This window comes from Anser cygnoides, chromosome 1, assembly GCF_040182565.1.
Source record: "Anser cygnoides isolate HZ-2024a breed goose chromosome 1, Taihu_goose_T2T_genome, whole genome shotgun sequence".
Lineage (NCBI taxonomy): Eukaryota > Metazoa > Chordata > Aves > Anseriformes > Anatidae > Anser > Anser cygnoides.
Window position 1 is genome coordinate 73951294 of NC_089873.1, and position 14122 is coordinate 73965415.

General features: G+C 42.6%; 1 protein-coding gene across 1 annotated transcript in view; it reads right to left on the reverse strand.

The window, feature by feature from the left end:
* Positions 1–4870: 4870 nt before the first annotated feature.
* Positions 4871–14122, reverse strand: part of UPK3A (uroplakin 3A) — a 71969-nt gene continuing 62717 nt past the window's right edge. Inside the window, 6 exon segments of the mRNA XM_067000052.1 lie at positions 4871–7469; positions 8317–8449; positions 8908–8990; positions 10180–10459; positions 13129–13284; positions 13454–13517. Of these exon segments, the coding sequence (XP_066856153.1) occupies positions 7382–7469; positions 8317–8449; positions 8908–8990; positions 10180–10459; positions 13129–13284; positions 13454–13517 (804 nt within the window). The 3' untranslated portion in view covers positions 4871–7381.

Below are 14122 nucleotides of genomic sequence, written 5' to 3' on the forward strand. Positions count from 1 at the left end.
AAAACCATTCTATGACGGGAATGTCGCGGGATAAATGTAGTACCCTCACCAAGTAACTCCTAGATACATATATTCTGCAAAGGCAAATGCATCCTGCAGCATTAATACCTTTTGACAATATTAACAACATTATAGCTGTACATCAAAATATGTCCAGTTGTGAAACAGCAATATGGTGAGCTTGTATGTTACCCAAAGGCAGTCTTAATCTGGAGGAATTTACAGGCTGTTATAGGATGAAACAACAAACCCACAAAGGAATGAACACAAAGTAATGCCTGGATTCTTTTGATATTTGACAAACATCACAACAGCTAATTTAAGTTTGATGGTCTTTAGTTGCAAAGTGTTTTGTAGTCTCTCAGTATAGGCTTTTCATGCCTGCAAAACGGTTGTACAATGCATTATAATGATACCAATGAGATATGTCATATGTCTACCTCACTGCACCCCAGTTCTGGCTGCACTTCACTCTACAGTAGCCTTTAAAGTGCAGTAGCCTTTAAAGTAAAGAACTACCTTTTTTTTTTTTCTTCCCTCCTGCTTTGCAACACAAAGCCTCCCACTTCAGTACATCTGAGTGTATAAACACAGAAAGCCTCCCACTCAGTACATTTGGGTGTATAAACACATTTAGCCAGCAACTAACCCAAGTCACAGATCCAGATGTCCAGAGTTTATTCTGATTGTTCTCCTTTACAGGTAGGTAGACTATCATCCTCCCAGATACACAGTAAGTTTTAATTGCACAGTTCACATAATGTCTCACAGGAAAGCAAAAAACGTTTGTGCAAACACAACACCTAAAATATCTGTGATATTGGCAAAGTTTTTGTATTTTAACTTCATGCCACTAAACTCTACCTAGCATTCAGCACACACAAAACTGTTGTATTTTAATCCAAACAATTTCAATTCTTTACACTTGGCCTCCCCTACTGTGAAACCTGAATCCCTCAGCCAGCCATATGCATGCATGAGGCAATCAGTACTCAGTTATTTTGCATAGGTTAGCACGTAGCCCCTGCAAGCAAAGATGCAAAAGGTCAGAGCATTTCTTCAAGCAGCACTGTCAATGCTCAGATTGAAAGTTGGCATACTTTATTGCATCAGGGTCAGAACTTGCAATAAACCATATACAGAGGATGGTGTAGTTTACCAAGTGTAGCCAAAGGAGGATTAAATGCCATTTAAAAGCCATTTGCAACTAGTTCATTCTGCTGTGACTTTGCCAGTGAAAGATGGCACTAATCACAGTAGAGGATTTGCAATATACACACACTTGTTCAAATGAGAATGGCTCAAAACTCACAAACTAGTCTCCCATAAAAGCAGACAACTTATTGTAATAATTTTTGGCCACAATAAGCTTCAGCTATACATGAAAGAATTGCCAGCCTGTTACTATTTTTCACAGTCAGATGTTTAGCTGTTCTGTATAGAAAAGCATATTAAACATTAAGCTTAACCAGGCAGATGTTATAAGATGGGACAAGATGCAGGAAAGAGTGAGAACAAAGCCGCCTACTTAAAGCCAAGAGCTCATTACTAGTTCCTTAGGATTTAGATTTGAGAGGTGTTCAGTGCCATGTTATTACAGCTTCTCTGAGTTGCTAAATGTGTTGATTGCTCATTGGATTGTGACCTCCCAAAACCAGGGTAAGAACTGTACTTTAACCAAGTAGAATAGCAGCTGCCAGCAGTTATAATGCAGTAGCACTCAGATTTTTCCCCCCAAGTAGGCACATGCTTCTAAGTAAAGCAGAAATACGCTAGGGGCTCTCTGAAACAACAGTCAATGTACGTAGTTACAGCCAGCATTCCAAAACCATTTCCAAATTTGAAAACTAGTAAAAACACTTTCAATAAATTCAAAGAACAGAAACATAGTAATAAGGCTGTATATATTGTTGAGACCAATGTCTTCCATCTTAGTCCTGTTTCCAAGCATTAGGGGTAGGCTCAAAATGGGAGGGAGTTCACTGCTGACTGATGGACCTTCGCATTGTGTATGCATTACTGCATTGGCTGTTGCAGTGACATAAGCCAAGACATAAACAATGTCTATTACTAATGTACAATCAAATAATTTGCAGAATTGCTTACAATAAGAAAAAAGTAGGTTTGGAGACAATGACCTCTTCCCCTCACCCTGGCCACATATTTTTCATGATTAATTATGCATTTGTTTTGTGAAAGTAAAGCAGAGAAGACTTGTTGTTTGAAGCAGCAGAAGGCCTTGTCTTCTGAACACACCTCGTTCAAGAAACACAACATACTGTCTCTCCTTTTTCATGTCTTTGCCATATTTATGCTCATTTATCCCCCATTAAAAAGTTATTTTTATTTGATATGCTACTATTTAGCAATCTGCTCCTGTATGCCTCACAAAAATCATTACAGTTGGCACAGAAAAGAGTCTCTTAGTTAACCCAAGACTCACATGATTCACTGTTATTAAAGCCATGTTTTAGCAGCTGACAGCCCCAGGATCAGCAAAACCACACAATCAAGGGAGTGCTTGAAACTAGACATATTGTCTAGCTCTTACCCTGTCCCACTTTTCTTCCACATCCAAATTCCACAAACAAGTTGGGTCACATAGCTGCTAGGGGCGAACTTCAGCTTTCAGCTGTACTGAATCTCAGTGCAGTCAGTCCTTCTGCTAACGAACCTGAGGCAACTTTCTGCTGGGGCCTCAGCTGAGAGCATGCTGGGGTGAGGGATGCGGACACATTTTAATGTAGTTTGCCAATCAGTCCTGAAGACCGGCATTAGAATCTCAACCTAGTGTATAGGTGAAAATATGTACCACAGCTGCATCCTAGCACTAGTTTTTCCACAGCACAGTTTGCTTTATTCATTACAGCATCCAGAGAAATACCAGATCCAAATAAAAAATAACAGAAGCGGAGTTCACAACTACAGGCAAGTTAATACCATTAGGATTACATTTCCCTCTGTGCAGAACAGCAGGCATGGGTCAAAGTCTCAGAGCTGCTCTTGAAAAGAGATCTCAAGTTCAGCTTGTTCATCATCACTGTGTGTAACATTGAAAAACCTGAGCACAACATAAAAGTGTTAAGTGCAAGCAGAACTTCAGTTCCTGGACTCTCTCCATAGGTGGCATTTTTCTTTTCCACCACATAACAGCACTTGCAATCAGCATTTTCAATACATTTTGTGGGGTCACCTACGATACCTAGAAAACATCTAGCAAGTATCATAGTTCAGTTTTGTCTCGTTTCTGTTGGTGTTGTAATGGAAACCCATGTAAGGGTCAGAAAATATCCTTTTGTTTTATCTATATCATATTTGAACAAAAATGCAGACAGACTTGGCAACAACTCATGAAAAAGTTTGATGTAGTCTTTTTGCATCCGCACTCTTTCAAAAATTAGGCAGTGCCCTCCAAACTTTCCATATCTTAAACCTGTGTACTGAAGAAATGCTATTAATCACTGATACCTTATATTTCTTCTGTGTGACTAGGATGAAAGTCAGGAGCCTCTGAGAGGCTCCAAACAGGAATTTCCATACCATTTCTTCAGTGAGGAGTCAGAAGCAGAGGAGAAAAGTCAGTATTTAAGTCAATGAAAATACCATATGGAGAGGCAAAAGTAGTTGTGAACATATTCTGGTATTTATCGTGGCTGCTGTTTTATCCGTATAGAGTCCTGTTGGTTCACAGCATAACAAACAGGCACTGACATGCAAGATCTTGCAAAAATCCAAAGCTGCTCCATCCACAGCTCCCCCTACTTAAGAACAGGACTGCCTAGAAAGAGTATTTTTAGAATTGTCATCTTCAGCTAAATATTTCAACAGGAAATTTTGATAAAATTATACCATGTTAGTTTCTCTTCCTTCCTGTTTTCTCTGAGGAGGAAGCAGTATCCTAGGGTCTGAAGCTAAAGAAAGGCAGAATTCTTTTGCCACACACTTTCTGAACACGGGGGAAGTTTTGAAATGCTAAAGTGAAAATAACCCAAAGCTTGTATGCATGCCAATATATGAGTGACTGAGACAGAGTTACTTCTACTGAAGTTTGGGGGGAACTAAAAATAATCCATTCTGAAAATTTCCATAGAGAAATAAGGTAAAAATCTTTCAAGTGAAAGGTGCAAGAGAAGCACAAGAACAAAAGCAAGCTATTCTACTACACCCATTGACAGGATTAAACTGACCAAAATGAGTGAAGTGTTGGGTGAGAGAAACTGCTTGATTTGAATGTCTGAGTAGATACTAGCAGAAAACAAAGACTAGGTTATGCCAGTGCTACGTTTTCTGTGCGATAGCTGTAGGTGCTGACATACAATCTCTTAAGCAACTCTTCTAAACAAAATGAAGTTATTTCAGTAATAAAGGTAACTGACATAGAATCCAATATAATGTATTTACTGTCTGCAACTGAAAGGAAACTTATTTGTCTTTGTTAATTTTAATGACCCTACTGTTATCCTGTTCTTCCATGGGGTCCAGAGCAAGGAGTTGGAGCCCTCTAACAAAGAAGTACTTGTTTGGTTTTATAAGGGAGCCAAAAAGGACAAGGATCTCTTATGTACTCTGATGCTCAGCATTGCACGCCTACAACTCGTGCTGCCTTTTCCTCCAGATATCCCTTGCTTCCAGGTTACCCAATAGATGGATGGGAAAGCACCTCAGAACAGTGTTTGGAGCAGCCTCTAGGCAGAAAAGAGCAGGGAAGGTGCAGTGGTTTTACTCAGGTGGGTGGCCAAGCTTCACCACAACCACTCTCTCACTTCCCCTCCTCAAAGAGGAACAGGGAGAAAATACGATGAAAAGGGCTCAAGGGTTGAGATAAGGACAGGGAGATCGCACAGTAATTATCGTGACAGGCAAAACAGACTCAGCATAGGGAGACAGTAAGATTTATTGCCTATTACTAATAAGTTAGAGAAGTGAGAAACAAAGGAAAGAAACCAAAAGCACCTTCCCCCCCATCCACCCTCTTCCACCTCCTCCCCCCGAGCAGCGCAGGGGAATGGGGGTTATGGTCAGTCTATAGCGCTTCTTCTCCGCTGCTCCTTCTTGGTCACTCTCATCCCCTGTGCTATGGAGTCCCTCCCACGGGATGCAGTCCTTGCTGAACTGATCTGGTGTAGGCTGCCCACAGGCAGCAGCTCTTCAAGAACTGCTCCAGATATGGGTCCATACCATGGGGTCCATCCCTCAGAAGCAAACTGCTCCAACCTGGATCCCCCACGGGCAGCAGCTCCTGCCAGGTCGCCTGCTCCTGTGTGGGCTTCTCTCCATGGGCTACAGGTCGGGCCCGGAATCTGCTCCGGCAGGGGTCTTCCATAGGCTACAGTCTCCGTCGGTGCAGGTCTACCTGCTCCACCATGGTCTCCTCCACAGGCTGCAAGGTGGAACCCTGCTCCACTGTGGTACTCCATGGGCTGCAAGGGGACAACCTGCTTCACCATGGTCCTCACCACAGGCCGCAGAGGACTTCTGCTCCAGCGCCTGGAGCACCTCTCCCCCTCCTTCTTCACTGACCTTGGTGCCTGCGAGGCTGTTCCTCACTCCTCTCACTCTCCCAGCTGCTGTCTGTGTCGCAACGTGTTGTTTTGTTTTCCCTGTCTTAAATATGCTCTCACAGAGGCGCAAAACAACATCACTTATTGGCTCAGCTCTGGTCAGCAGTGGGGCCCTTACCTAACATGTGGCAACTTCTAGATCCTTCTCACAGAAGCCACCCCTATGGCCCTCTGCTACCAAAACCTTGCCATGTAAATCCACTACAGAAGGCAAGGCACCAATTCAAAAACACACACACACATGCAAAACAAACATCAACAAAGAACCACCCACAGCATTCCTGGTACTTTGTCATCCATTATTTCCCATCAGCAGGCACAGCAACCATCTCTCCCTTAAAGTACTTTCTCCCACCTCCCCCGTCAGCCCAGCCTGAAACCCAGGCAGCAAGCAGGTAAGCCTTAACGCGCTGCACTTCAGGACAACTGAACTGAGGGACCTCACATACAAATCTCTCGGGCCTAAGTTTTGCAGTCATCAGAAGCTGCAGTCTCAACACTCCATCCAGACAGTGTTTCACTTTACACAAAAATTGTTAATTTTCATGCTCTGAGGAGAACAAGTAAGTCCCACTTCCTGAAATAAGTTGCGGTACAAGAATTGTCTAGTTGTATTAGGGACAGTGAACTACCTGTGTTGAAAGAGCTGTTACTCATTTATAAACTGAGAGAACTAATTTAAGGATAATCTAGAAGAACATCAATAATAACCAGTTACAGCTCTCTGCTTATCACCAGGAAACACTTGCTACAGTGGGACAGTTGCTTATACCTACTGAAGAGGGCTTTGAAGGTGAATCCTCATAAGTCATTTATAGAGACAAAACAGTGTATAAAGAAACTGGCATCAATGGAAAAAAAGAGCAGCACATAACTTAAATCTGATGCAAAACTTTATTTCTACTCTCCAACTGATCATAAAATGAAGAAACGAAGAATTAGCTCAAAAGACCCTCCAACCCCCCCCAGCCCAGATACAGATACTAAGATGTGAGGAGTGCTGCCTTGCTGCTGCCTAAGGTACAGGTCAGGAATGAGGCCAACCCTGAGTGCAGTGAATATACTCATGTTTTTTCCACTGAAGCAGTATCTCCCCATTACTAGCCCATCAGCAGATTATACTGAGCTCTGAAAGAACACACCTTCATCGAAGTAATTTTGTTTGCTATTATCCCTGTAAAGCTGTTTGAGGGTATTTAAGTATTGGAGATTAAAATTACTCTGCTACATACAGGGCAATTGGAACTTGGTTGCTTCTTTTTAAGGAAAGAGAGGAAAGAATGGAAGACTTATGACAAATGGTCACCAAAATCCTGAGGAAGCAGCAGCTCCCTGTTTGTACCTTTTAATCCTTAGTGTTCTCTAAGAACATCTTTTAATAAAGCAGCCCGTATTTCTTTAATTCCTCAGCAGTCACTATAGAGAAAGGTTGAGACACACATGGCTACATCATGTTCTTCTGACCATGAGAAGCACATCAGAAGTCTGCAGGCTCAACATGAGAACACGTACAAGACAACCTGTCATCGCACCGCTGAAGCTGAAGGATCTCATTAATCTTCTTACTTCAGACCAGGTACCTGATGGGTGCTATAAAAGCCAGTTAGCTAAATGAAATCTCATTAGTGCAAGACAGGATATCACATACTGCATTATTATTTTTTAAAGTCGTTCTTATTTCATCTGTGTTATTCATGTGCAGTTGCCTGTTTGCATACTGTAGCAGTGGACGAGTGTTGAGTCCAGTAGGACTAGAGTCCTGTAGGTCTAGCACCTGTAACAATTCAGTTGTGTTTCCAGCTTGACATGAACCAGGTTTTTCACTCAGAGCCCAGCTGTGGTCTCAGTTCACTTTGTTGAACAGTTGGAGACGCGCCCTTTGTCTCTGCAGAAGCATCTTCTGATCCCCTAACGTGGAAGTGAATGGCTTTGTTAAGTTCCAGCAGAGACCGAGTGGAGCCTACTGTCAGAACATTTTGCAAAGGCCAATTGCTACTTAAATCACTTAGTATCAGAGAAGCCTATGGATTTTATTATTATTTTTAAGATGATCATTTGCAGTATTTGCTTTCCACATCTGAATACAGAGTACTTACATCATTTTCAAGTGAAAGAATTAGATTTCATTATCCCTGAAACCCACTGTTTCTGAAATTCAGTTAATTCTCCCAGCTTAGGGATCAACCAGGCTGCCTTAATTTCCTGAGGCAGGGGACATAGAAGTTGGGAACATGCATAGACTAATTCAGTTATACAGCATCAGGAAGACCTCAGTTATTAATTCAAAGTGGTAACTTCTTTCTTGCGTGGAAGAGGCAAAACAGTTAAGCGGGCACTAATTAGCACAGTATGTGATCTCTATGAAGACCTGAACTCCTTAAGACTGTTTCCAAACTCATTAATAAACAGAAAGCTATCATATGTAAAAGAATACATAAACTTTAAGTATGTACAGCTCTACTTTCCCCCCACCCCACCCCACCCCACCCCCCAGCTGTCCTTACTGAAGTCTGACAGCCAGCGAGTTTTAGTCTATGTAATAACTATGAGAGGCATCGATCTTAGCCTTGGTAGGGAAGATTATGACAGAAGTAGCCTTTTTCCTCTGTTACCAGGTCCAAAATTAAAAGGACATCCTCTGGTACATCATCTTAAACATTGCTAGCAACAGCAGCTTGGAACTAGAGGCAACAAGTCTGATTACCAATTGGTTAGGTACTCTTGACTAGAAGTTGTAAGGTGTAGCAGTACTTACATAACAGCAGAAAATACAGAAGCAAGAAAGCCAGTAAGCAAAAGGAACACCAAAACACTTAGAATTGATGTGATGACAGTCATGCCTCCACTCCTTTGACCAGGCCAGGTATCAATTTTCATGGGAAGTTTGGCTAGAAAAGCATGGAAAGAATGCTGCTGTGATCTGTTTTTCACCATGTGCACCCTTACCAAATGAGGGAAAGCTAGTTGTTTTGGAAAGGAAAACTGATGACTAAGTGACTTATAGGAAAAAGGTTTAAGACAATATCAGCATTTAGAGGTTATTAGCTTGGCTCAGCAGGTTAGCCAGGGTGGCAAATATCTGCATTACCTAGAAATTTCATCAGTGCAAAATACCATGACAAACACCAAATCATGAACTGTGCGTACAGCCTTATCAGAGAACTGTTCTGAAGTACACAAAAGAAGTAGATCAGTATTCCATATTGAAGTCTGCTACTCCAGTGCTGGACAGCTGACAAAATTGCTAAAACTGTAGGAAAGGACTAGCCATTGCTTACTAGCAGAGCAACATTGTCCTAAGGCAAGCACAGCTACACAGAAGATCTGAGCAAAGCCACAGACTTACATCTTCTGGTTTTGATTGGATCAGACCAAAGAGTTTGGTCTTTCACGATACCTTCAGAGTTATCTACCAACACGTATTTAAACCTGTGGGGGGAAAAAAAGCATTAAATTAGGTATTTCAAAGTTTGAGTTGCCTTACTATCATTTTGTAAGCTACCGGATTAGCTAGTCAGACTCCAGTTTTTGGAGAAGCATTCCGCAGAAACAATCAAAGGTAACCAGCTTTTTCCAGAGACCTTATAGGGAAAAAACAGAATTAATAATAGAAAAAGTATTCTGTGCTATGTCATGCAGAGCTTGCGCTCCATTCTTGTGAGCCTTGACAGATGATAGCTTTCCAACAACAGTTTTTCCCAGCTTGCTATTCCCTGTTGTGAAGGGCCTCGTTATTTAGAACAGCAAGTGGTTTTGATTTCCATATGGAAGTCAAAGATTTTGTCCAACAATAGAGATCTTTGGCACTTTCCCTGTTAGAGAAAACATTGAAAAGACAGGCTAACAACAGATTTGGCAAAGGAATTAAGTTTCCATCCCACAATAGTTTGAGTTTGCAGAATTGTCCCAAGGAGGTAGAGGAGGCAAGACAGTTTTGAAAACCTGCCCGTAGTATTTTGTTTCAGAAGCATGTTCAGTCTCCACAGCTTCATGTGACTGCTGCCTTTAATATGGCTTTTAAATAGCGGGCAGCAGCCAACCAAGTGTCGCAGGTGACAGCTGTCAGGGCACCCAGACTCCGCCGAGGGCCAGCTTCCCCAGACAGCAGGGGTCAGATGAGCCTGCAAGTCACCTGGCCCTCACTGTGAAGTCTCCAGTCACATCAGGGACTTCCTGGATGGAGTTGGAGGCCACTGAGAGCTCTGGCTCCCCAGAGCCGCATCAAAACAAAGCAAGCAGGGCCAAGCCCGTGTCTGCGGTTTGGCAGACTCATCTAACACAATACACAGTGAATCATCCTGACGTTTTCCAGTCAAATCCTTTTCTTCAAGCAGTTTCTGATCAGATGCTCCAGCTTCAGTGTAGAGCCAGCAGTTCACATGTGAAATTTATTACTGATCCATGAATTTAACCTGATAGAGCTCACCCCTGCAAGAGCACCACAGAGCACCATCTGCAGGGTGCTGGACCAAAGCTAAGCCAGCCTCACAACTGCCCTTGCAATAGAGAAGTTCTGGCAGAGACAGGTAATTCACATAATACTATTACAAAGGTACATGACAGGGTAAATTTTGCTTCCTATTGAGTATTCTTACCATTTCAGAAACAAGAATTATACCTGTATGTCGTGTCTGGGACAAGCGGTGGGTTACAGACCCCTAGGAAGTTTGGGTCATACAGACAAGTCCCATCATCCCCAACTCTGAAGAGGTATTGCGTCAGGACATCAGGAGCTTTGTTCATGTCTCCTACATCAGGAAGCCTGGGGGGCACTGCACAGTCGGGTACATCAAAGAAGGCAGCATTGTAAGGTCCGAGCTGTCCCCCGCTTGTTTGCTGGAACGTGCTGCCCAGGGGTTTGCTGCTTTCATCGGTCACAAGGGAGCTTATCGTGCTTGCTGCAGGAGAGGTAGTTTTTAACAACACTGTTAGAACTAGATCAGCCCTTTCCATTCATCCTGTGTTTGACTGCTCACTCTTCTACCCGAAAAAGCTCAAGCAGGAAGCCAGAAATCTGCTGCTGGTCTGTGTAACGATCCTATCCCTTCCTCTTGTTTTTGAAGCTTCCTACACTTGTCCCTCAGAAACCATAAAGAATGTATGTAGAAGGTCTCTCAGAGCAATACTTTTTGTTAGCCACCCTCCCCAAATTCCTCTTTTCCAAGAAGAATCTGATGGAGCATGGTGGCAAAGCCTGCTCTTCCACCACAGCCTACCTGCCTCCAGTAAGTCCTGCCATGTCAGATTTGACACTATAACCAAGAAGTGTGAGTTTCTATAGGACCACAACTCCACTATCCCCTGGAGCAGAAGCCCTGAGACCTTTGGTCGTACAGCAGCTGCACCTCCCAGAACACCACAGTATGCAGACCAGCATGCGGAGCTGCGAGAGCAGATGCAGTATCTACACTTCTGACCAGCCAGGCATGCCCATACTTTCAGACAGCACAACACCAAGCCTGAAAGTCTTCACAGCACCAAGGAAAACGTACATCTGCACCCAGCTCTACAGCATCGTTTGGAAAGCTCAGTTTCAACTCTCAAACTTTTCCTAATACAAAGCCAAGGCACAAGTCTCAAGAGATGCTCCCAAGTTCTGCGCCTGTGAGTTAGTTTATTTTGGGAGCTCCCTCCAGCTGTTCAGTGCTGTCAGTAGTGAAAGACAGCCACTTTTTCCAAAGTTGCAGTATATTGGGAACTTCTTAAGTTTGTAAGCAGTCTGCTGTGCTCCTGGAGCAGCAACTGCTTGGTCACATGAAGTTTTTAGTTATGATCCAATGCAAAATTAAATCTGTTTTGAAAGAGAATTGTTTCTAGCACAGGTTCAAAATCTAACTTCAGGGTCAGTGCTCAAGCTAGTCAAGCAGAGAGGTGCCAGGGCTCAGAAGCCAATAATGTGAAAGCGAAGACTAGCAAAAACATGCTGTACTGGGGCTAGCTTCCCCTAATTATAAGATTTCTTACAACTAGGCCTCCTCACTCTCCCAATCTCCACATCATCTTAGCCTGGCTGTGGTGAGCAAGCGCTATTGTCTAAACAAGTTCAGGTTTTTGTTTGTTTTTAAATTCTTTAGGTAGATCAAGTTTGATAGTGACATTAACAAAGAAGACCCAAAGATTACATTAGCTGTTCAGAAATTTGCTAGACCCTCAGCTTTTTGAATGCTGATGCATTTCCTTACTAGCAGAGCTGAACTTAAGATTTAATTTTCTTAACACCCTAAGTTTTCCCTCTCCGTGCTCCAAAAGCCATCCAAGGGTGAGCAAATGTGTTTCTCTGCAGACCAGAGACAAATCCAAACAAAATTCCTCCCAGTCTGCCAAGTAACAAGTTGGCATCTGCTTGTTTTAAAAGAAGCAGCAGAAATTTCTCTCTGTACCCCCTTTTGCAGAGAGATTCATCCCTCTGTGTAGAAAGCTGTTGCCACAGAACCCATGGAAGACAGGGTAGCTGATATAGTTTCTAACAAAAACATCAGATACAGTTGCATATTTGTAGGTAAGACTGGTATCAGGTCATTGTAGCCTTTTAGATCTGTACAATTCACTTGTATAATCTGCTTCAGACGTACAAAAATGCACACTTCATTCATGGGAGGCATCTCAGAAGGCAGTGCCCTCACATCCATATCTTGTTAAGTCTGGCTAAGTCTTCTACTAGTCTGACACAATAAGGAAGCCTCTTCCATTCATTTTTATTTTTTTTTTTTCCAAAAGAGCAACACTCAGCAGTGGAGGTTTTAGACTGCTTTGGCTCTTGACCAGTTTTTCCCTCCTGCCCCCCAAGATCTCTTCTCTGTGCCCCTCAGAACAGGAGGTTGCATACAGCCTTTAGGGACATTGGTATGGTTCAAGGAAATCACTTGTCTCTGTCAGCTTACAGAGGAGCTCTACTTGGTGTACAAAGCAGTCTGCCAGAACAGCAGAGATCAGTGAAGGCAGCTTCTTGGGCATTGCCAGCAGTGTTTCATTGCCAAGCAGTCATGAAATTCATTTTATGAATGAACCCATGGGCCAGGTATCTTTGACCACAAGCCTAGCATGACTTTTTTCTTTTTTTTTCCCCCAAAAAAACTAAGACAAGTCCCTATAAGGGCTGGCAACCTTAACTACGAAGCAAACAGCAGCAGAGCAGTTACCTAGCTTTTCTCAGCAGATTTACGTGGGGGAGTTCAGGCTTTTATACAAGACATTCATGTTTAGACAAAGGTATCAGACAATGGACCACTTGACTTAGCAAGATCTGTTCAGACCATTTATAGTTGATAATACTGCTCTGCACCTACTGGGAGTCAGCTAACACCAATGCTAACTGTTGTTATCTTTAATCAGTCCCACTGAATTAGTAATTTATTTTTTATACATTTATTTTATACTTATAATACACTTTTTTTTAAAAGGTCTTATTATAAACTTAGACCAGGCATTCAGCCTGCACATAGCTTTCAGCTGTGTATTTTTCTCTTTCCCCTCATTCAGACTCACTCCCACCAGATCCTGAAGAATCACATGCAACGGCCGCATGAAGTAATTATTTTCCAGAGAAAAAGTAATGCTGGATACTTACCTGATTCCTTCATTACATACAAGTAGATAGCATAAGATCTGTTTGGATACAGTCAGCTATCAAACATACAGAAAGGTTTCTCTAGAGCAACTGTGGTAAGAGTGGGATTATTTGTTGCAAACTGAAAGTGTCCAAGCTGAGGTTTCAGGCTCTGATCTGGAAGAGAAAGTTACCAAAAAAAAAGCACTTCAAAACCTTTCTCTACACAGGTCGTAAAACAGAGTTAACACCCAAAAAGAAGCAAAAACACCCAAGTGAGACAGAAAGATGAGAGATACAAAGAGGAGCACCAAAAGAGAAGAGACTGCAGAGAGGTGCCACTTACCTGCAGACAGCAGTCCCAAGCAGCAAAGGACTAACACAACACAACAGCTACACATGCTTGAGCCCTGCAGAGACCAGTCACAAAAAGAAAACAAAGGCTCGTAAATCTTTTAGTTCCTGCTAAAGATCTCCCATGTCAACTCCCTCCCTGAAGTCAAGCACACCTGTTCCTTTCCACAAGCTCCCTAGGATAAGGAACTCAGCACCTCCCTGTGTGCTTATCGCCTTCCTTCTCAGGTGGTGCCAACCACCCCAGCTGTTATCTGCTCCCAGGTGAGGAAGGGCGTTACAAGATTTTTATCTATCAGCAGCACTATGGGTATCAAGAGAGGTTTTTTTTCATGTGCACAGATGATGGGTGTCTTTTTTCTTTACCTTCTTCTCCCTAAAAACTTCTGAAATCTCTCGTGTAGGGAAAGTTTAGGACTGAATATCTGCACCCTGCATTCAATCTGTACCATGGATGATTCTGATTCACAACGCTGCCTTCTCTATTTTGTTTCCTGGGTTGCATCTTGAAAAACATAAGCCTTCCGATTCTGTTTCTGGATAACCTCAGTGGGATTCAGAACATCTACATGAATAATAATCCACTGGGAAAGCTGAATTGCACCTGTTGTGCTGAATTGTTCATCCATTCCTGATGAGCGTTGCTATTATGGATGGTCTA